The following is a 22,667-nucleotide window of genomic DNA, read 5'->3' on the forward strand; positions in this document are numbered from 1 at the left end:
AGTGACTTTGCAGATTTTGATTACCGGTATTATTAAAAAAACATACATTAACCACTTCAGCCCTGTATACATTTCGGGCCAATTGAAAATAGCTGACCTAGGCCTACAAGCATTGTGAGCTTGTAGAGCTGTTATTTTTGAAAGATTTGTATTACATTAGAACCTTGTGAAATAGGACATTGAGTAACTTTTGGTACTTTAATTAGCCTACATGTTGATATCAATACATTTACTCAAGTACATTTTGAATAGTGGACTTTACTTGTAACAGAGTACTCCTACATTGCAATATTGACACTTGTACGTTTGAGTACTTTTTCCACCACTGTCTGGGAAAACAGGATTAAGAACAGCACAGCACTATCTGTGGGACCTTAATGGAAATCCTCCACAGGAGAAAGTAAAGCTTTGACGCATCTAAATATAATGCATCTGCAAAACAACAGACTGACACAACAGATTGCACACGCACACGCACACACACACACACACACATGCACACACACACACAAACGGGAGATAATTATGTTCTTGTTTGGGATCTTAAAATGTGATTATGCATCTGGCATGCATAAGACCCGCAATCCATCTGCTGGGCATGATAAAGGTGCCCAGAGGATTTACCAATAAGCACCGTCTCTCTTCCTAGTTGAGCACCACTTCATAGAACAACTCAGAACTCAGAACAAACAGAGACTAGACTAGACATTATTATGAGAAGGCCCGAATGCTTCTGTTGTAGTGTTGATTTTGAGCAGATTTTGATTTAGTTTTAGTCATAGTCTTTTGAATAAAATTCCACTTATTTGTTGACAACATTGTCAGTATATTTAGTCAAAGTTTTAGTCATCGTAGCTAATTTATCATTTCGTTTTCGTCAGTATAAAAAGGTAGTCAGCGAACATTTTCCGTCATAGTTTTAGTCAACGAAATCAACACTGTTCCGTTGAAGGCTGCAATAGAGAGTATGCGCATGCTTAAAGTGAATGGCACATCGAGTGGCAAAGCAACAGGCAAAGTGAGTTTAACATTGTTTAATGTTGTTTAATGCAATCAGATAGGACTTTTCTGTGTGGATGTATGGGCTGTCAAGGCCAGAAAGTAGTTTTTTGCCACTCAGTAGGCGTTCCTGCATAACTTCCGGGTTTGATGATGATCATCTATAGTACTGACTTTTAAGTTTGAACTGTTTGAACTGCTTGAATAAAATAAGCTAATCGTTTTTGTAATGCTAATCAATAGTGTGCCAGAGTTTCTGCAAAGTTGCAAAGTTTGTACTTGTGCCACGAAGACGACATATTGGGAGCTTGTAAAAAGTGCTATTTTAGCCATGTAACACTGTCACCGTACTATGGATGGAGGATAAATTAAGCATTCGAACATTTGTGGACCAAAATCGCGGCATGTCTGAATTTCCCCTAAAGAGCCGACTCAGCCCTGCATGTGTACAGTATGTGACATTCAGAGAAGTCCAACATTTGGCTCAAAATAGAGACACTGTCAGGAGAATGTTACGTCTGTGTGAAGAACTGCAGCTCACTGTGGTTGTCATGGAAATGGAGATCGTGCTCTGAGGGAGATGTTATCTGGTCACCGGAAGCAAAATAAAAAAAGAGCAATTGAGCCATGTAAAGTTATGCATTATTTATCACACACAAACACGGCAGGGTATCCTCCCACAGGACAGAGGACTACATACTGTACACATGCAGTAGTAAGAACTTGGCCCACTGGTCTTGTGGTTATACCAATTTCGTTGTTAGTGTAAGTACACTCTCATTTGTCATATAATTTGTTCCTAGATTAATGATTTGTAGCGTGTGTGTGTGTGTGTGTGTGTGTGTGTGTGTGTGTGTGTGTGTGTGTGTGTTTCACTGAAACTCTCCTGCAGCCTTGTAACATTTACTGTAAGATGTATGAAATAATATCTTGATTGTATACCGCATACACACCACATACAGTACAGTAGACAGTATGTTGCTTGATATGGCAGTATACTGTACCATAAAACGGCTGAATACCACCAGTAAGACGCCCTGAGGGTGACAGGACGCGTGCATGCATCCACCTGGGTGACGGCAGACTGCTGGCCGAGCACTGGCGCTTTGGCATGGGGGGTCAGATCAACATATGGAATGAATTCTGTGGCCATATATGGAGCGTGTACAGGATTTGATGAGGTCAGATCAACATGTGGAATGTCGGAACAGGTCAGCTCCATTATGAAGATGTAAGGGTGGCAGCGGGGGCAGTGTCTTGAATGTTTGATGAGGTCAGATGAGGTCAGATCAACATATGGAATGAATTCTGTATTGGCCATATATGGAGCGTGTACAGGATTTGATGAGGTCAGATCAACATGGAATGTCAGAACAGGTCAGCTGCATTATGAAGATGTAAGGGTGGCAGCGGGGGCAGTGTCTTGAGTGTTTGATGAGGTCAAATCAACATATGGAATGAATTCTGTATTGGCCAATATATGGAGCGTGTCACGAGGTATGACTGACGGACGGACTGACTGACAGGTTAGGCGTGACTGCGACAGGTTTCGCAGGTTTTCATAGTAAACTACGACCTACGGCGGTCGCAATAAAATCCAAGTGCATTTCAGCTACAGCAGCTTACTGTAGTAGAGGGTGAAAACTTTCAGTGCTGGGGGAAAAAAAACTTTTATTCACAAGAAACATAGCTTGAGATACAGTAGCGGAACAAGCTAGGGGACACACACTTTTGGAAGAAAACTGAAATGTTGCATCTCAGGATATGCAAATAATGGCAGAAAGCAACCATAGAGCGTAGGAACAAATGCTGAATGAGGGTCAGCAGAAGGAACACATTTTAATGGAAGTGTAAAGCAGCCAAATAATCTCTTACTGCTGGTTTGTGACGGAGGGAGCCTATACTGCAGAATCATCTCAAATAAACAGTAACGTCTGCATGTATTTGAATTCCATGGCCAGTTACATTTGTATTTAGTGCAAATCATTAGCCACCACCACACACCCAAACATTCCACACATAATATGTATACAATAAAAGGACGTCAGTCATAACATGACTGTCATCATCCCAATGTTTGTAGGCTAATGTCAATGATGCGACATCAGTGGCTGAGGAAGAAAAGTATAGCAAATCGGAAGGTTCCCGGTTGGAAACCTAGCTCCCTCTGGGGTAAGTGTAGAAGTGTCCTTGAGGAATTGAAAACACTGAAGCCCTAACTGCTCCCGATTGCCTGGTTTGCTAACCCTAAACTTAATCCATTTTATAACAGACCAACTGACTGATTCTCAAGATCATTATAGGCGCCTATATATCATTATATGCCCAAGCTAACATACTGGGGAAAAGATTTACACTATAAGGTAAACCTCTTCAGAGAATACTGTACTCTCCTGTATAGCGTACTATTGAGAAAACCAAGGTGGTCCATTGCCATTGATTTGTCCTGCAACGTGGGAGAGAGAGATGGGGTGAGTGACACGCAGCACAGGAAGGAAACGGGGAGAGAGAGATGGGGTGAGTGACACGCAGCACAGGAAGGAAACGGGGAGAGAGAGATGGGGTGAGTGACACGCAGCACAGGAAGGAAACGGGGAGAGAGAGATGGGGTGAGTGACACGCAGCAAAGGAAGGAAACGAGGAGAGAGAGATGGGGTGAGTGACACGCAGCAAAGGAAGGAAACGGAGAGAGAGATGGGGTGAGTGACACGCAGCACAGGAAGGAAACGGGGAGAGAGAGATGGGGTGAGTGACACGCAGCAAAGGAAGGAAACGGGGAGAGAGAGATGGGGTGAGTGACACGCAGCAAAGGAAGGAAACGGGGAGAGAGAGATGGGGTGAGTGACACGCAGCAAAGGAAGGAAACGGGGAGAGAGAGATGGGGTGAGTGACACGCAGCAAAGGAAGGAAACGGGGAGAGAGAGATGGGGTGAGTGACACGTAGCAATTGGCTCACTCAGTTATTGGCAAGATCCATGCAAGGACTAAGTTCCTAGCCAGGATCGCCAAATTCCTAGACAGAACCACTATGGCCTCAGCATTAGTCCAATGTCACTTTTATTACACAAGCCTAACCTGGTACAGCGGTATATCTAAAAATACCAAAAATAAACTACAGACATCACAAAATAAACTAATGCGGGTAGTTCTGTATCTCTCCCCAAGAACCCACATTGGTGCTAACCACTTTAGAGAGTTAAATTGGCTTCCAGTCGAAGGCAGAATACAACAACTGAGACTCATTATGGTCTATAAAATCTTATAGGAAAAATGCCCAACATATTTTAAAGGTTACTTCCCGTATGTCAACGAGTCCCATAGCTTGAATACAAGGGCGAGTGTAGCTGATCTTGAACTACCAAACCTAAAAAATGAGGTAGGCAGAAACGCATTTATATATACAGGGGTGGAGGACTGGAACAAAATCCCAAGGGAAATTAAATTTGCCCAGTCCTTGAACATTTTTAAAAAATATGTTGAAAAACTGGCTGATGGGCAAGCTAGAATAGTGCTGTATTTATCTATCTATCTATTTATTATGTATTTATTGTTTTGTTTAGTGATCTATGATGGTGTCGTTGTAATGTCCATTATTGTCAACGCATGTTCTTCCTATATCATATGCTGTATTTATTTATTTGGACCACAATGGAATTAAGTCTTTGACTTTTTGTGCAATCCTGAGAATTCTGTACTGCTCTTTTTGAACTGTATCTTGAATATATCAAATAAATCAAATCAAATCAAACAGCCGTCGGGATCGGGACTCGAATCCACGGAGCGTCAGGCTATAATGGAGCCCGGACTGCTGGCCTATAGAATTCTATTCTACTAGTCTACTATTTTTTTTTAATGAATAAAAACAGCAGTATAACATGAAAGTATTCTTACAAATGCAGAGCTTTGGCTAGCTGTCTAACCCTATAGCCTCAGTGTTACAAGATATCACATCTACGTGCCTAAGATGTATTATGCTGTGCTGTGCTGTGGCCACATTATACTGTAACTAGTTACCACAACTGCATTATGTCCCTTAAGGCCAGGGCTCTGTATGATTGTATCTTGTAGTAGCTGATATTCTTATGGTATAGGGGTATTGTTTCTGCATCTATAGTGTCATTATGTTGATGGATGACGTTTAAGCAATATTACATGAGAGGGTGTGCTTTATCGGCAGGTTCGGCAGGGCGAGTCCCAGGGCGAATTCAGCCGAGAAAAGCACGGCTGAATTCTTTGTTTTGATTAGCCGTGCCATTATCGTGGTTTAAGCACGGCTAGAAAGCTGTTTCAACCGATCGGATTGCTTCCTCGAAACGACCTGTTGGATAATTCAGGGGTTCTCAACGTTTTTGGCCGGAAATGCTTTGGCAATGTCTCGCGACCCCCGCCCCGCCCCCCTCCCCACCACCAATACAAACTGACTGCAAAAATAACCTTAATAATAGAGAAAATATATCATAAATGAATACTGAAACCAGATATAATCATTAAGGAAAGTTGATGCATGCACTATGTGTACTATGTAAACTCTTAATTTCCATTTCCAGCTATTCAGTTATAGCTGAACCCCCAAAATAATTTGGCGACCCCCCCCCGAAGGGTCGCGACCCACGGGTTGAGAACCCCTGGTATAATTGATATTACATTTGATGTACTTTTGATTACTTCATGAGTAATCACTGCAGTACGTACTTGAACTGAACTACACATTTGTATCTAGTGTATATTTTGATTGGGGTCGAGTGCTTTGTCCACCACTGCAGGTTTGTATGAGTGTCTTCTTTGTTTTCTGGTCCTCTATCTGCAGCAGTGGTTTTCAACCCTATTCAAATTTCAATTCAATTCAATTCAAAGGGCTTTATTGGCATGAGAAAACATACGTTTACATTGCCAAAGCAGAAAGCACAATACAACAATACAGCAATACAATCAAAACAGAAAATATGTACATTTGAACGTCAGAATCTTCAATAGATCAATTTCTATATTGTACCAAGATCACTGGATGCAGGTATAGTGCAGGAATATACACAATGATTAGTCTTTAGGGTGGTTGTGTTCCGTTTGATATCCTTCTCCTATCACAGCAACTCACGAATCTTGCTGCTGTGTTTGCACATTGTTGTACTTCGCCCAGCAGATATGGGAGTTTTTTGTCATTGGTCATGTTTTCAAAATCTCCGTGTGTGGTTGTAATCTGTGGGAAGTATGTGTCTCTGATGTCTTGGTAGAATGGACAGATGGTTAGGAAGTGTAGCTCGGTTTCCACTTCATTTTGTGTGCAGTGGGTGCATAGTCTGTCTTCTCATACATTCATACATTTCATATCAAGGCCCATTATTTATTCGGCATTTGAGCCACGGCACGGACTGAGACTTCTTGAAAAATTAAGTAATACAGATGTTTAACAATAATTGAACTCTTGAGACCGTAGAATGAAACCTATGCTCTCAAGAGTTAACGATCTGTAAGGGTCCATTTGGTTACTGACTCTATACATCACTTAGCCTAGGACCAGCTGGAACCCCCTCAAGGACCAAAGGTCAAAAACCACTGATCTGCAGAATGAATGGTGGTCATACTGATGTGCTGTATAGTCACGTGTCACTTTGTCCACAGTGAGAATGGAGTTGAACCACTTATTAGGACCTATTAGGTGAAAAATAGCAGATCTACAAAATAGCAGTTCTACATGCTCACAACAAGCTTGTAAGTTGGCGTTGAAAGAAGAAATCACACCTGTGTGAACTGAGTGGTGCAACTCCCCTCTCCCCCTGCCTCTCTCTCTCTCTCTCTCTCTGTCTCTGTAATTAGCAGGCAACAGTGCAACACTATCTCTCTCTCTCTGTTTCTGGCACAACAGCGCCACTTTTGCCCCTACTGGTACTCTAAACATAGTCACATAGGTTAGGACGGACATTGCTGTTCCTTGGAGTGGTTGCACCACTCAAAATGGGCAAAATGGGCCATCTATTTTATGGGTGCACCTGCAGTGGAAATATCTGATCTTAAACCAGGCTCCAGACTTCCCAAAACAAACTGGTCAGGCTCCTACTTGACCTCGCCCCCCGAACCCACCTCACCCCTGCCCACTTCGACAGGCTGGAATGGCTTAGGGTCGACGACAGAGTACAGCATCTTGCAATGGGTCTGGTCCACAAGATTCGATACACCACCAAGATACCCATGTACCTGTCTAGATACTTCCTTAATGTTAACGAAGTCCACACCCACAACACCAGAGGGAGTGCAACGAACCATGTACAACCCAGATTCGGCACAAACAAGGGACTAAATTATTTTCGCTCCTATGCCACCAAAATGTGGAACGCCCTACCAACAGTCATTAAGACATGCGAATCCCTTGACTCCTTCAAAACCGCTCTCAAAGGGCACCTACGGACGGCTGCAATTCGAAACTGGCCCCTGTAAAATCGGAATCCCTCAAACACGGACGCAAGGACAACACAAGAGACGGTCGCGGCCACACAGCCAACTCAAGGTATGGCCACTGAGCCGACTTGGGGACCCAACGCAAGGACAACACAAGAGACGGTCACGGCCACACAGCCAACTCAAGGTACGGCCACTGAGCCGACTTGGGGACCCAACACAAGGACAACACAAGAGATGGTCACGGCCACACAGCCTACTCAAGGTACGGCCACGGAGCTGACTTGGGGACCCAACGCAGCTCCTCCAAGAAAAACAAACAAATGAACGGAGCTGAACGTGAATCCCCCCCACCGCCCACCCCTTTTTTTCCCTCACTGTATATGTTTCTTTTCCCTTTTTACCTCCTTTATGATGAATTCCTGTTCTGTCCTTTGTCTATATAGAAGTGTCTATTTGTACGTCTCTAAATGTTTTTGATGAATTGAACATTGTGGACCCTATTGGAAACAAGTGTAATGCTTAATTGGGTCGTCCACTCACAGTTAACAGCCTTTGTATTGAGTTTGTGCTTGAAATGTACTGTAATTCTGCAAACTGTTAATACATTTTTCAATCAATCAATCAATCTACACAAAACATTAACATAAAAATAGGGAGGCCGGGTTGAAAGGGGCTAACCATTCAAAACCAACAGGGTCCAGAGCAGTTAGCCCCCGCCGCACGGCGCCGCAACCACCTAGATCTACGGCATGGCCGACGTTTGCATCGAGGCGATTGGCTCTAAGTGGGCCTCTTAATTAGTGTTGCCGTTTTATTGCTAATGTGCATTGAGTCAAACTCCACTCATTCATTATTGATGAGAGAATAAATGCCTCCCCGGCATAGATCGAGCAATTAGCGAGTTGAATCATCGTCCCCCTTTGAGGAGTTGTGTGAAACGGCCTGCTATCATATGGGGCATTGTGTGCAGCTCTCAGTTCTGTAACAGGTACGGTGGAGTTTCCTGTGCATGTACAGGCTATTCCTTACTGGAAAAAAATAAAAAAAGGCTTCTCTTGCACGGCCAATCGCTATGACGCGAGGCACCACTCGCTTGTTGCCATGGTGACTAGCACCTGTTAATATTCTGGGGGAGTTTTCTCACTGACAGGAGAGCGCTACTTCTTGCCTTGTGGAAATCGATCGGACGTTCCTGCAGAGAAATAGTGCTACAAGAAGAGGCCCACAGGAGCTTCCCTTCCCGGCCATGCACGGCCCATCTAACGTGCTCTAAATAACACTAAATGTCACAGGTGTCATCCGGCCTGGCAAAAACTATGCTTCAAATCCCCAGTCAGTGATACAACATTTATGTAAAGAAAAAAAGGGCAGCCAGCCGCACCGGCAAAAATGTAAAAATAGTAGTGTAGATGTTTAAATTCTTTAAACTGTATTTGCTGTATCGTGATGCTTGTAAACATTGGCAGCTTTTTTCCCTCGTTATTTCTTAGAGCTTGCTTTCGTTGACTGGCTCCTCATTAGGTGTGCATTGCATCTCTTTGGACTTTGCATAAACAGTGGTGTAAAACAGACTATCAGTATATTTATGATTTATGACGGGGAGGGATGTGAATATATATATTTTTGAATTACATTTTTATTCCACATCTTTGCCGTGACACATTGCATACATACATGCATGTACATAAGTACATACATATACATATAATTACCAGTAGGTGCATTTCATTTCATGGTACAGTCAGTGCTTGTTTGTGGATTTTTCAATTTTTTTAGAGAGAAAAAAAGAGAGAGAGACAGGGTGAAAACAGCATGTTGACTCAGCCTCAGATGGCATATGCTCCTTGTGAATTGTGACAATAATAGAACAAAGTCTGCACCCTCGGGTTCACGGGTTGTGAATATAACCCTAATTTATTCAAAACAATCCGTGACGAGGCCATCATCAATTTGAGAATCTTTGAATGGTCATAAATAATCTTTTTCTTTGTAGACAATAACTTTGTTACCGAGAGGGAAGGCTATTCAATTTTCTTTAGCATTTCTTTGTCCACAGGCTTTTTTTCCCTTCATTTTTAGACAGGAACAAAAAATAAAATAAATCATATGGGAGAGATGGATGATGTGTACAGAAATGTTAAAGTACAATACAATATAATACTAATAGGAAGACATAAAAGGGTATTTGAAGCTGTGAGCAGCAATTAAAATAAAAACAACAAAACTAAAAAAGAGACAGAATCATTCAATCCTTGCCGCTACAAAATCTGGTTGCAAAAGTATAATATATTCCACCCAGTTAGACCAAAACTGCCTCAGGAAGCAACCAGTGTCGTGTAAATACTTTTGTACATGCAGATATCAGAATACCGAATAGGTATTCATCAGATCTTCCCATCTGAAATGTCAAAAATAATGTAGTAAAGTCTAAGGGCAAATTTGCACCAAATATTGTATTTATTGATCTCTGAAATTCTGTCCTGAAGGTTCTAATTACTGGACACCCCCAGAAAATATGCCAATGGTTAGCCTCCCGAGACCCACACTGTCTCCAGCATGTTGCCTCCCCATTCGAGAAATGTGCCTTCTGTTTCGGCGTAATGAAGAAACGGACAAGACACTTCCACCCAAATTCCCTCCATACATGTGAATTAGTACTTTTCCATTGGAATTGACATATCTCAGACCACTCATCGTTTGATATAATGATGTTACCTTCTGTTTCCCACTTTTCTTTAACAGTTTGACGCCATACCCCGCGGAACCCGCCTTTTAATCAAATATCCTACGCTGTCTGGATTGTTTTATTACCTTTAGATCATACGCTGAAGTATTTGGGCGTTTGATCCGTGAAAATCCGGTCCAGATCCGTTCCTCAGTTTGTTTTTGAACGATCGCACCACCCGCCATCTTGCCAAGCAGAATGGAGGGGGCTGGGAGGCTGTTGTAGTCAGACAAAACCACCGTCCACTTGCATTGGACTCAATTTCCCAGAAGCCCTAGCAAATATCGGGAATGTTGTATTATGCAGCGGCGCAACACTGGATCAAACAATTAGCGGCAGTAGAACTGTTTTAATATATATTTGTATCATGTTGTTGTTTTTTCCATGAAGCCGTCATAAAAATCTGAAATAACACCTTTAGCTAAATTGTTCCGGTATATAAATAATCTCACTATTGGATCACCAAATAGTCTAGTAGCCATAATGTGAACCCGGACATATTGAGTACACCAACGTTTTATGTTATAAATGTTTAGTATGGGTCCCCAGCATGCCGGATGCTAACTTGCATATGTTGAGCAATTTTCATAATTGGCATAATATGTGACCATACCATGAACAACCTATAGAAGGCAAAATATTCAAAATCTCATCATGCTTTATCTAGCATGTGATGTGTCAAACTAGGGTGTTTTCATGATGTGGAATCCATTCCAAGCATTAGTTTTGCAAAAAAACACCCATTGGGCTTAAAACGGCCATGCCCACTTGCCCAAAATGTGCTGACATCATCACATTTGTGATGACGGCATTGGCCGTTTTTAGCCCAAGTGTTTTTTTTGCAAAACTAATGTTTACATTTCTAACATAAAACGTTGGTGTACTCAATATGTCCGGGTTCACAATGGGGCTCTATGGGCTGGCTACTAGACTAAAAGTCTGTTTTGTTTTTGATATTATTTTCAAAGTGATTGCGAATCTGTAAGTATCTAAAAAAAGTCTGATCTATCTAGATTAAATTCTCTCTTCAGTTTTTCAAAACTCTTAAACTGTCCCTTCTCTGTAAGTGGATAGAGTGTCCTTTCTGAATCCATGATTTGACCCTACAGTCTAATGTACTGTATTTGGTCTGAGACCTGGATCATACGCACACCACTGAAGTATTTGAATCTTATCATCTAATTTATATTCATCTTTTACCAGCTACCACATTTTTAATTGAGATTTAATCCATGGATGTAACACATCCATGGATTAAATCTCAATTAAATCTAAATTAAATTTGGTAATTTGGTATTCTCTAAAGCTCTCCCTAGATGTCTATAACTTAACATCGCATGAATTGGGGGATCCTTCATAATAGAGAGGGAAGGCTATTCAATACCCGTCCTCTGAGGAATGGAGTTTTATTTCCTCTCTGTGGTAAAAGGCACTTAGAAAGAATTGGCTCGGTGCCATTGATCACAGATCAGAAAGAATTGGCTGTTTTAAACGGGTGCCATTGATCACAGATCATATGATGCCACAGGCTCAGTGTTGATTTCGTTCGGCAAAGTCGGCGACTACCTTTTTTTACAGAGGAAAACTGCATAAAAAACCTTTGTCTTTTAGTCATAGCCTTTGACTATGACTAAATATAATATTGGCAATTTCGTCAACAAATAAAAACATGCTTAAATGTATCTATCCTATGTTAGGGAGGGACTAGGGGAGAAGAGATCCAGTAGAACTAAAAGACAAGTCATTTTATGCTTGGTTGCATGCTGAAAATAGCAGCTCGTATATTTAGTTGACAAAAACTAGACTAACACTAAAACATTTAAGTTTACTAAAATGTGACTATTAACTAAATGAAAACATATTCAAAAGACTATGACTAAACCTAAACCAAAATTTGCTGTCAAAATCAAGACTATACACAGGCTTGTTCTCAAACAGTCTAGATCTCATCTCCCCTGAAAATACATTTGTTTTGTTTGTTCCTCAACAAAGCTCCGTTCACGCAAGCAGTTCAGGAACATCCATCTAATGATCTGTTAATTAGTCATGGTAGCACACACAAACAGAGGCAGACATCTTTTCACTCACTCACTCACACACACACACACACACACACACACACACACACACACACACACACACACACACACACACACACACACACACACACACACACACACACACACACACACACACACACACACACACACACACACACACACACACACACACACACACACACACACACACACACACACACAGAGAGAGAGATGGCAAGGTCAGCTTCCCTGCAGGCAGCCTCAGTCAGATGAAGTGATGATGGCTAATTAGACTGTGTTAAACATATAAGTGAGTTGTTGCATATGTCTTAACAGCGCAGAAGTACTTCAAAACCAGTGGCCATAGATTCCTGTTATTGGCTCTACACAATAAGCACACATACCTGCTAAATCAGGTGAACGTACGAGCCAGACTATTTAGTGCTCTTCTGTCTCGCCTCTCTTCTCTTGCCTTAAGGAACATTATGGGCTGAAATTCAATTTGGCAAAGGATACGGCTAAAATCTACGATATCGTTGCAGTTATCAACAAACTGTTGACATACTGTAGAAGTACAGTACTGGCTCTTACATTTTGGAATGCGGTTTCCACTTACAGTAAGTTGGAAGAATACTTTTCTGAGCTTCTTCTTGTCCGATTGAGCTCACTCTTGCTTGCCTTTGAAATACATGGCCAATATGAGACAGATGATGATGACAAATGCAGACTACTGCGATTTGCTACTTTTACTTCTTTCACCACTGCTGTGACTTTACTTTAGATTTATGTCCCTGTTAAAAACGATGATGTAATGAGCTTTTTCTATGAACCACATGCATAATTGTTGGTCCCTGCTGCTTTGACTTTGTTTACTTGTCTTTCAGCCCCGTCCCATAATGCATGTCACACTGGAATTGCTAAATCACCTCCACAACCTTGGAACAGATGCTAAGTGCTTTGAATTGTAGGATAGGCAATGCAACAAGACATGGGATGTTTAGTCTTAATTAAGTTACTTTGTGTCATTTCAAAGGTCACTGTGTGTACACTGTGTTAATTGACCTCCGACTGTAGAGAATACGCAGTTATTTACCATGGGTTTGTTTGTCTGAGGGTTACTGGATGCATTTGTTCTAAAACAGACCGAATCAAAAAATGATTTTCTGGTGGATAATCACATTATAGCAGTATCATTTCTGGCAGAAAAGGTCACTTATTCCAGCTATCCACATATAAAAGGGAATGGGTCGCACACAGTGGCAAGAGTGAGTTTATCTTTTTTTATTTCTTTCCATCAATGAGACAAACGTTTCGACTAGCCAGCCTTCGTCAGTGTGTGGAATTGGGAGTGTCTATAGATATCGACACACAAACTAGACACAGCTAATGGTCGGGACACTTTATTTTATAGTGTGTAAACCACATTCCACCCCGAATACATCCACAGAACAGTACGGTGAAAATTGTAACCAAGACATTGTTGCAGTGATACTGGTGCTTAGAGAGTATTTTTACAATGGGATTCAGCCAGAATCAGAATTACAAAACATAGCGATCCGTTTTATGAATTTTAATATTGGGTTATAACAATGTGCTTTTCATTAAATAAGTCCCGGATATGCAGCTTTGATATATCTGAATGTGGATGAAGTACATTTTATACATCATGTTCTTCCCTTTTCTCCACAAGGTCTTTTTTTAAAAGGCCCAGTGTAGTTTGAAAAGATGAGACGGCCGTGTGAATTATGTATGAGTACCTGTACGAGCAGAGAAAACTTATGTCGCTATGACTCAGATGCGCGGCTCTCTTGCTGCAAGTGGCCCTGACACCCTGACCTAGTCTCCATTTGCACCCGCCCACCCGCCCGTCCACCCACCCACCTACCCTATGAGACGGTGAGAGAGTCCCGGAATAGAACACAGTCAACACACAGGTCATGTTTGCGTATTGGGGGCGGGTTTAGACGTTATTGTTGAAACATAGCGGCCACCTGCAGAGGTTACAGCCAGGAGCTGTACGTTGGAAAAACAAAACAGCCCTGTAATGGCTAGACGACGTGTAATTTGTTCATTTATTATTTTATTTATACATGCTGTATAAGAGTCAAGCTCCCCCTCATTTGGCCTCGTGTCGCTTTATCATAACATTATCTGAATCGGTGGATGCCTCTTACATTTCTACCAGTCCAGCAGTGCATTAGTATTGTTATTTGCATGGGAGGCCCCATGTGGGAATAGAACTCATGACCCTTTTTAATTTCAAGGACCCAGAGTTCGATATGCAGGATTAGGTCATGGACCCTCACTGTTGGAGTGGGGGTTGCGACACATTGTGAGCTTGTTGATCGGCTATTTTCAAATGGCCGAAATGTTGTACATAGGGCTGAAGTGGTTAATCTATGTTTTGTAATAATAATTCAAATCTACAAAGTAACTATAGTAACTAAAGTTTTCAAATAATTGTAGTGGAGTAAAAGTACAATATTTGCCTCCAAGATGTAGTGGAATAGAAGTACAAGTATTGGAAATTGTAAATACTTGAGTAAAGTACAAATATCTCAAAATTGTACTCAAGTACAGTACTTGAGTAGATGTACTTGGTTACTTCACACCACTGGTCACTGCGGGGAAGCCACAGCATTATACACTGTAGAGCCTGTCTTGTTTGTCACTCTCCGAGGGGGGAATGTTTGCTTTTCCCTCTGCCGTTTAATCCACAAACATCTCCCAGGATCAAATAAGCTCAGATTGTTCTTTTGTTATCTGGGGCTGCCAACTGCAAGAGAGAGATAATGTACGTGGCTGCGGCCGGGTAGATGAATAGAGAACGGCTGATTTGTTTTTCTGTCTGTGTATATGATGAAGGGATGAATAATGCAACGAAGGATCCTGTGTTACGCCAGGGTCACGTCATAAAACTGTTGCTGTGGAAAGGAATTTCCTCATGGGGACAATAAAGTCAGAAGTCGAAAAGTTATTTTTTTGGGGGGGGTCAAAGGTTTGGGCTTGCAGAGATATGGGGTCAAGGAGATAAGACAGCAAGCCTTGATACACTAGACTAGACTAGAAAGTTAGAAACATCATGAAATATTGAAATGCCGACGACGGCGACGAGTAGTACAGCATACCCCTCTCCGAGGAGATCATGAACCCGTAATGTGATTATGGTGATTTGACATGTCCCTATGGATCCCACTGTGCATGGCCGGGAACGGCTAACTCCTCTGATGGGTGGACTGACAGGTTCTAGCCCTGGGATTGGTTTAGGTTGCTGTGCTTCTTCCCACTCCCAGGTGTTATGCATGATCATTAATCAATTATTTTTGTATATATTTGCTCTTTTTTTCCGTCATTGTAATATTTGCCTGATGAAGACCTAGTCGGTCGAAACGTTGCATTTAATTGTTGCCTTAAATAAAGTAAGTCTCGGAGCTCTACAAACTGGTGTGCGGATGTTCATCCTCTTCCTTGACGGGAAAGACTAACTAACAACTTCCCAAAGGTCCCCTATAGCCAGTCTTGAGGGGTGTATTCTTCATCTTTACTAATCTTCATTAGATATTCCACGCGCGTTCTTCCTTCCAAAACTTTTGATTTAGCAGAACAAACAAACAGCACTCCTTTTGTTTGTTGACTTTGATCTCCCCTCGAAGGCTCAGCGTGAGACGGAGGCACGGAGCTATATCGGGAGACGTCCTGCGTGTTTGTGGTCTATCCACCACCCTGCCCTGCCTAACGCAGATGTTGTTAGAGTTGATCACTGACCTTTTTCGCTGAGGACAGACGTGCATTGGATTTAATCAGATGTTATAGCTCCCTGAATTATACCTGTTGGTTTAGAGCCGGGTTGGAACCAATTTAGTCTCTCACTCTCTCTCCTCAGTTTTAGAAGTGCAATTATTTGTTAAGTCAGGCCATTTATCACATCTCTCTTTTCACACGCACGCGCACACACGCACACACACACACACACACGCACGGCGCACACACAGCAGAGCACGGTCAGAGTCAAGCTAGAGTCATCCACCTTCGATTGAACATAACAGACACATCCCTTACACTTAAAGGTTTCTATCGGGGGACACACCCTGTGTCGGGCATCAGGGGCTTTTATTGGGGCCTCTGAATAAAGCCGTGTTTCAGTGTGACTGAGGAGTAATGATTTCAGTATGACTGAGTGTGGGAGTGATGAGGGAGCTATTAGCCTGGCTGGAGAAATTAATTCCTGCAGCTGCTGGATACTGTGGGCCGAGGACAGCTAGGGCTGCTGGATACTGTGGACCGAGGACAGCTAGGGCGTGTGGAATTTGGAGTGAGAGAATTCCCAATTCCCCTTCCCCCCCTTCATTTCATGCAAGGAAAAACGTTCCCTTGGCATGGGTTACTGATCTGAGAACTAGGGGACTGGACCACTGTGTGTGTGTGTGTGTGTGTGTGTGTGTGTGTGTGTGTGTGTGTGTGTGTGTGTGTGTGTGTGTGGCTTCTGTGCTTCAATTTCTGTGCACGTGCAGACAAATTGACTACCATGCTGTAGCCTAATTCATGTTTGTCGAGAAACGGCGTATCCCCCCCCCTGTGTCATGTCATTAGGATTAACACTCAGCTGGGTGTTGCTTTCCATTCACCTGTAGCCAAACCTCGATATCCCATCTGTTTACAAGCCATTCCCATCCATGGCCACAGTAACAAGACCTAAATGGATCATTATTCCCATCCGGACACCATTGTCTGCTGCTGATGCTGCACCCAACAGCTGGTAAAGGAATGCATACCTGTGAGCACAACGGCATGCAATGTCATGGAAAACTGTGTCTCTAGTCTGTGCAGCTTGTTTTCAAGGTCATTCTTCGAATCTGCAGCTTTGTAGGGAATGGCTATAGGATATACTGCAACTGCAGCCTAATTGGTGTGGGGTTTTTTGGGGTTTCATTTTGGAGTTACAGGCAGCATTAGTAAGTGCTAGTAATATTATGCAGAAAGCTGGCAGGAGACGATAACAAACATCAAATTCTGTGAGATTTTTTTTTATTATCCGTACTCAAGTTTGTGTTTTGGATAGGTTTTGTACAAAAACAGTTGAGGCATTGCCATGGGCTGAAGAAAATAAATAAATAAAACTTAGTTTGAAAGAAGTGCCATACTGGGCTTCCATGGAGGCAGAATACTCAGTGTCCCATCAGTAACAATGCTCAATCCAAGTTTTAAGTTTTTTTTGTTTGCACAATATCTGCCAGTGCTTTATTCCAGAAAACAGCAAAGAGAAGGGTCTGGGACTTGGATCGGGTCTGTGTCTCATACTTGGTACTAGAGACACAGGTCATGTGCTGTCCACTATTGATAGCAGAAGCCTTAGAGCTTTGATGCCTCACTAATTGTGAGGTTCCTCAAAGGCACGGCCGATGGATGGACAAGCCACCGGCAGAGATCGCTGGTTCTTGAGGACCACGCAAGTGAGGGACAAATTCAATACGATGATGTGAGTTTTGACTCATAGGACTCTTATCTTATACGACTTCTCTGGTAAGCTGTTTCCAACACTATACCAGCACCAGCAGTGAGACGGAATCTACAAGGGATCCAACATAGTCTAGTGAGCCAGAGGTGAATACTTCTTATAACTGTCATGGGTGCCCCCCAAATCAAAGCAATTAATGCATTTGTTTTTGGTTTAAATCAAATTAAGGTAGGCTACAAGATAAAAGTGTCACAGAGGGAGCTTCATCGAGTCTCACTGTAAACTGTCTGCCTTGAGTGCCTTCACGACCAGATGAATCACCGTTTCAGCTTGACATCTTATCATTTGTTAATCAAAGTAACATTGTGAATGTGTGATTAAACGTGTGTGCTTTCTAATACCGAGCAAGTTAAAGTCAAAAGCCTAGCAACTCCAAGGCTTATAACTCTATGCTTCTTGTCCGGAGGCAACTGTGGTTGGGTGGTGGTGCACCGACCGTGTCACTGTGGTCAGTCAGTGTGAAGTCTGTGCACAGCGGTGCGAGGCAGCTGATTTATTCTTCATTGTATGCCAGTGTCACATGGCAAATATAACTAATCTACAAGCTCACAACGTGATGCATTTTTTTTTTTTTTTTTTTTTTAACAATTTCAGAATTTTTTTATTAAACGTATTCATTCTGAAATCTCAACAACAACAACAACGTTCAATTTAACAATCTAAAACAGGAAATGACAAAAAACAATCAACTTTGTAGCAAAAACAAGAAAATACAGCCTTTTAAAAGTGCAAAATATTCAATCCTCACTTCATCCATTTTCAACCCCATCTTCATATTCCTCATCTTCAAATATAGTACAATTTCCATCCACTTGCTCCGTGTCTCAGAGGTGGGCTTTGGACACCTCAGAAACCCGCCCACCAATGAAATCATCGTCGCGAATGGAACATTTTTGCATTACAAAATCTTGTTTGAAATAACCACAGGCGATCATATCACTGGTAGGCAGGCTTGTGAGCTGTCCACAGCCCACCTCCGAGACACAGAGCGAGTAGACGGCAATGCCTTACAATAATGAGCACTAGCGAAGCGATTTTGTTGTTCTATATATTTTTATATCCGAATATTCTTTCGAATATGGAATATTCATTGGCAGCACTATTGGGTAGTGGGTACAGTTTGCTAATAAACACAGTGGTACGATTTCAGTTCACAACGAACACATGATTCACTCATGACTTGTTTCAGCATCTTGTTCCAACATTTCAGCACCATAACAGTAGTAATGAATGATCAACAGTAAAGTAAAGAATTCATGAATGTCTATTGTAGCGTTATTGTGGCGGTCGCTTATTCATATTCACGTACCATTCATTGCATGAGGGAGGTGTTTCTCGCCCACCCCCCAGTGGCCCCAGCCCCCCACCACTCCCGTAAAGGAGGTGTTTCTCGCCCACCCCCCAGTGGCCCCAGCCCCCCACCACCCTAAAGGAGGTGTTTCTCGCCCACCCCCCAGTGGCCCCAGCCCCCCACCACCCCCGTAAAGGAGGTGTTTCTCGCCCACCCCCCAGTGGCCCCAGCCCCCCACCACCCCCGTAAAGGAGGTGTTTCTCGCCCACCCCCCAGTGGCCCCAGCCCCCCACCACCCCCGTAAAGGTGTGACTACGTGACAAAAAACAAGCATAGTCGGCCTGCCTGCTGTGAGCTCAAAGCTCAGAAGATCAAAGTCAACTTTCATCTATTAAGGCAAATGCAAATAACCCATTTTGATTTATGTCTCACAGTGAGGATTTAGAAGACATGTTTAGAATCAGAAACCTAACAGGTTTTGCCTTACTGGGCAGGGCTTTTCCTTTTCTTTTACATGACTTGGGCATGTTATAATGAAGTAGACTGGGATAAAGTTTGCTTTGTTCCGACATGTGTTGCGACGTGCTTGAGGTTATGTTTAGGTTTGGGGTTTGGGGTAGGATTAGTAATAGTAATGTTTGACATACAGTACATGTTCACCCACATGCGTTGCGACGTGCTTGCTGTCATGTTTAGGTTTGGGGTAAAAAAATAATCTGACCCGTGGCTTTGTGTGGTGCCACTCAAAGTGACTATACTGGGTTGGGCTTGCCGGATGCATGTTAACCCCTAGTATGTCTGACAGAAGACGTCGAGGGCTGATTTCACCCATGCGCTCATTTCCTCCGGTCTTAATGGGCCAACATTCTAACTAAACCCTTGATCTTTTTGCCTTCCCAGGTGCACTGAGCTTGCCGGACAGTCTGAACCTGCATCGGGACCCCCAGTGTCCCGGGAGGGGCAGCGATGGTCACCATGGCTACACGCAGTGTCCCGGGGCCGGGAGGGGCAGTGAGGGTCCCCATGGCTACACGCAGGCGGAGCTACGCACGCTGGAGCAGTCCTTATTGGCCACGAGGGTCGGCAGCATCGCCGAGCTGAGTAAGAGTCACCCAATCACGCGTGTTCATATAATCAGAAAGTGGTGGAAAAAGTACTCAAATGTTTTACATTTTACACACGGGTTCGGCTCCCGATCCCGACGGCCTATGCCGCATGTCTTCCCCCCATCTCTCTCCCCATTTCCTGTCAGATTACTTTAAATCTATCCATAAAGGCAGAACAAGCCACAAAAAATAGAAATACTCACTCAAAAGTGTTGGTATCAAAATGTACTTAAAGTACCAAAAGTAAAAATAATTTGAAAATAGCAGATCTTGTAGGTCAGCTATTTTCAAACGCCGAAATGTATAAGGCTGAAGTGGTTACTGTATGTTTTGTCAGTTTTCAAATAAATGCAGTGGAGTTAGTAAAAGCCTCTGAGATGTAGTGGAGTAGAAGTAAAAGTATTGGCAATCAGAAATACTCCAGTAAAGTAAAGGTACCTCAAAATTGTACTTAAGTACAGTACCTGAGTAAATGTCCTTAGTTACTTTCCACAACTGATAATCAGGGTTCACATTTTATCACATTTGTTTTGAACGAAATGCCTCAAATCATGAACGCAGCGTCCGATTGCTATGAAACTTTGCACGCACATTCCCATGCCACCCTTTTTTATTTTACATTGCTAGCGCCACCAGCAGGCCGATTTATTTCTTGACATTATGCCTACAGATTTTGTCCAAACATCATGCAATCGGTGCACATTATCTCTATAGTAGGATCTGCCCAATTGTTCATATTCCATCCTGATTGGCTAAGATTGGCATCTAAAGTTTGTATGTCTGTGCAATGACTTCATCAACATTAACAAAAGGTAATAGAGCATGCACATCCCAGGTGCTGCACTAAAGGCAGTACAGGAGAAAGAAATAGAGTCCACGGGTTTATTAATTCCAGTGGAGCTGAAAGATAATATCTTGATTCTTGACCAGTCGAATTATTATCTCGACCAGTCGAGATCAATTATTTTTCTCACCATGGCCACTTAGGGGCTCCGTAGTTTTCCCTTACCAGTGTTGCGGACTCTATTTCTTTCTTCGTCAACATTAACCCCTCAACCACTCACCTCTATAATGACTGAATTCCGAACATTGCTGGCCCACAATAACCTACCTGACCTGGCGGACACCTGTGCTCCGAAGAGCACTTTTTCAAATGTCACAACTGCCAAATTGGGTTGGGGGATGGAAAAACACACCCACACATAAATTAAATGAACACACAGGCTTTTACAACAACGTTTTCTAGCGTGATGATATGAGATCTATGTTAACCCATTTTGGACTGATGGCGATTTAAAAAAGACTTCTAAATCCTAATAGTTTTCTGAGAAACCCATGTTTCTATGTCGGTTGTGCTCAACCTTTTTCATGTCAAGGGCCCCCAGAATTATCTCTATTGGGCCATGGACCCCCATCTCAAAATATGTTGTTCCAGGGACCCCCCAGAAGCAAATATTTTAGTTAAAAATGTTCGCTCTGAAATATATATTCAAAGATTTGCACCACATTTTCACAACTTTTCAAAAATAGCAGACCTACAAGCTCGTAGCGCGCCACTCGGTGGCGCGCTATGAGCTTGTAGATCTGCTATTTTTCAATAGCTAAAGCATAATGTAACGCTTAAAACACCAAAGGGGGTCGTCCCCCCCCAGAATGGGTTAAAGCACCATTACAGAGTTAAAAGTCAGTGTGCAAGGAAGGTGGCGCGCACACTACAGCTGACCCACTGTCTGTAGAACCTGTCCACCCACCCGCTCCACTCCACTCCCCCATCTGGGCTATCATGGAGGTCTATAGCCAGTGGTGGAGAGTACTGTACTTAAGTACAATTTTGAGGTATTTGTACTTTACTTGGGTATTTCCAATTTCCAATACGTTTGCCTCTACTCCACTACATCTCAGAGTTTTAGTTTTAGTAGTAAATATTTATTTACTAGTTACTTCGGAGATTTTAATTTTGATTAGAAAACATACATTAACCACTTCAACCATATACATTTCGGCCATTTGACAATTGCAGATCTACACGCTATTTTCAAAAGATTTTGTACACATTTTGAACTTGTGAATTGGGACATTCTGCAATATGAGTACTTTTACTTTTAGTACTTTAAGTACATTTTGATGCCGATACTTTTGTACTTTTACTTGAGTAAATTTTTAATACGGACTTCTACTTGCTACATTGCAGTATTTAAAATTATTAGTTATTTTTCCACCACTGCTATAGCCAAATCCAACCCACTGCTATTCTGCTTCATTAGACCCATTCTTCTCTCTCTCTCCCTCTCTCTCTCTCACACACACATGCACACACACGCACACGCCTGACCCATTCCATTCTATTACAGCTGTTCTAACACCTGTTTATAAGCCCTTCATGGCGGGTGCTTAAATCCAAGGTCAGCTGCCTCCAAGGCTTTTGAACTCGCCTTGAAAGGAACGGGTCCGCCGTTATCTCTGAGCTACCTGTCCCCTCCATGTGCACACATTAGATCACATTGTGTGCCTCCAAGACATACATTCACTGTCACTATGTATGTGCGTGCGTGCGTGCGTGCGTGCGTGCGTGCGTGCGTGCGTGCGTGCGTGCGTG

The 22,667-nt window shown here is 42.6% G+C and overlaps 1 protein-coding gene across 1 annotated transcript in view; it reads left to right on the top strand.

Annotated features, from left to right (window-relative positions):
* Positions 1–22,667, top strand: part of LOC306916080 (ankyrin repeat and BTB/POZ domain-containing protein 3-A-like) — a 214,217-nt gene that overhangs the window by 115,234 nt on the left and 76,316 nt on the right. The window contains exon 2 of the mRNA XM_079493809.1: positions 19,866–20,066. Coding sequence (XP_079349935.1) covers positions 19,866–20,066 — 201 coding nt within the window. The remainder of the gene's footprint in view (positions 1–19,865; positions 20,067–22,667) is intronic.

The sequence above is a fragment of the Electrona antarctica genome (genome assembly GCF_951216825.1).
Source record: "Electrona antarctica genome assembly, chromosome: 23".
NCBI lineage: Eukaryota > Metazoa > Chordata > Actinopteri > Myctophiformes > Myctophidae > Electrona > Electrona antarctica.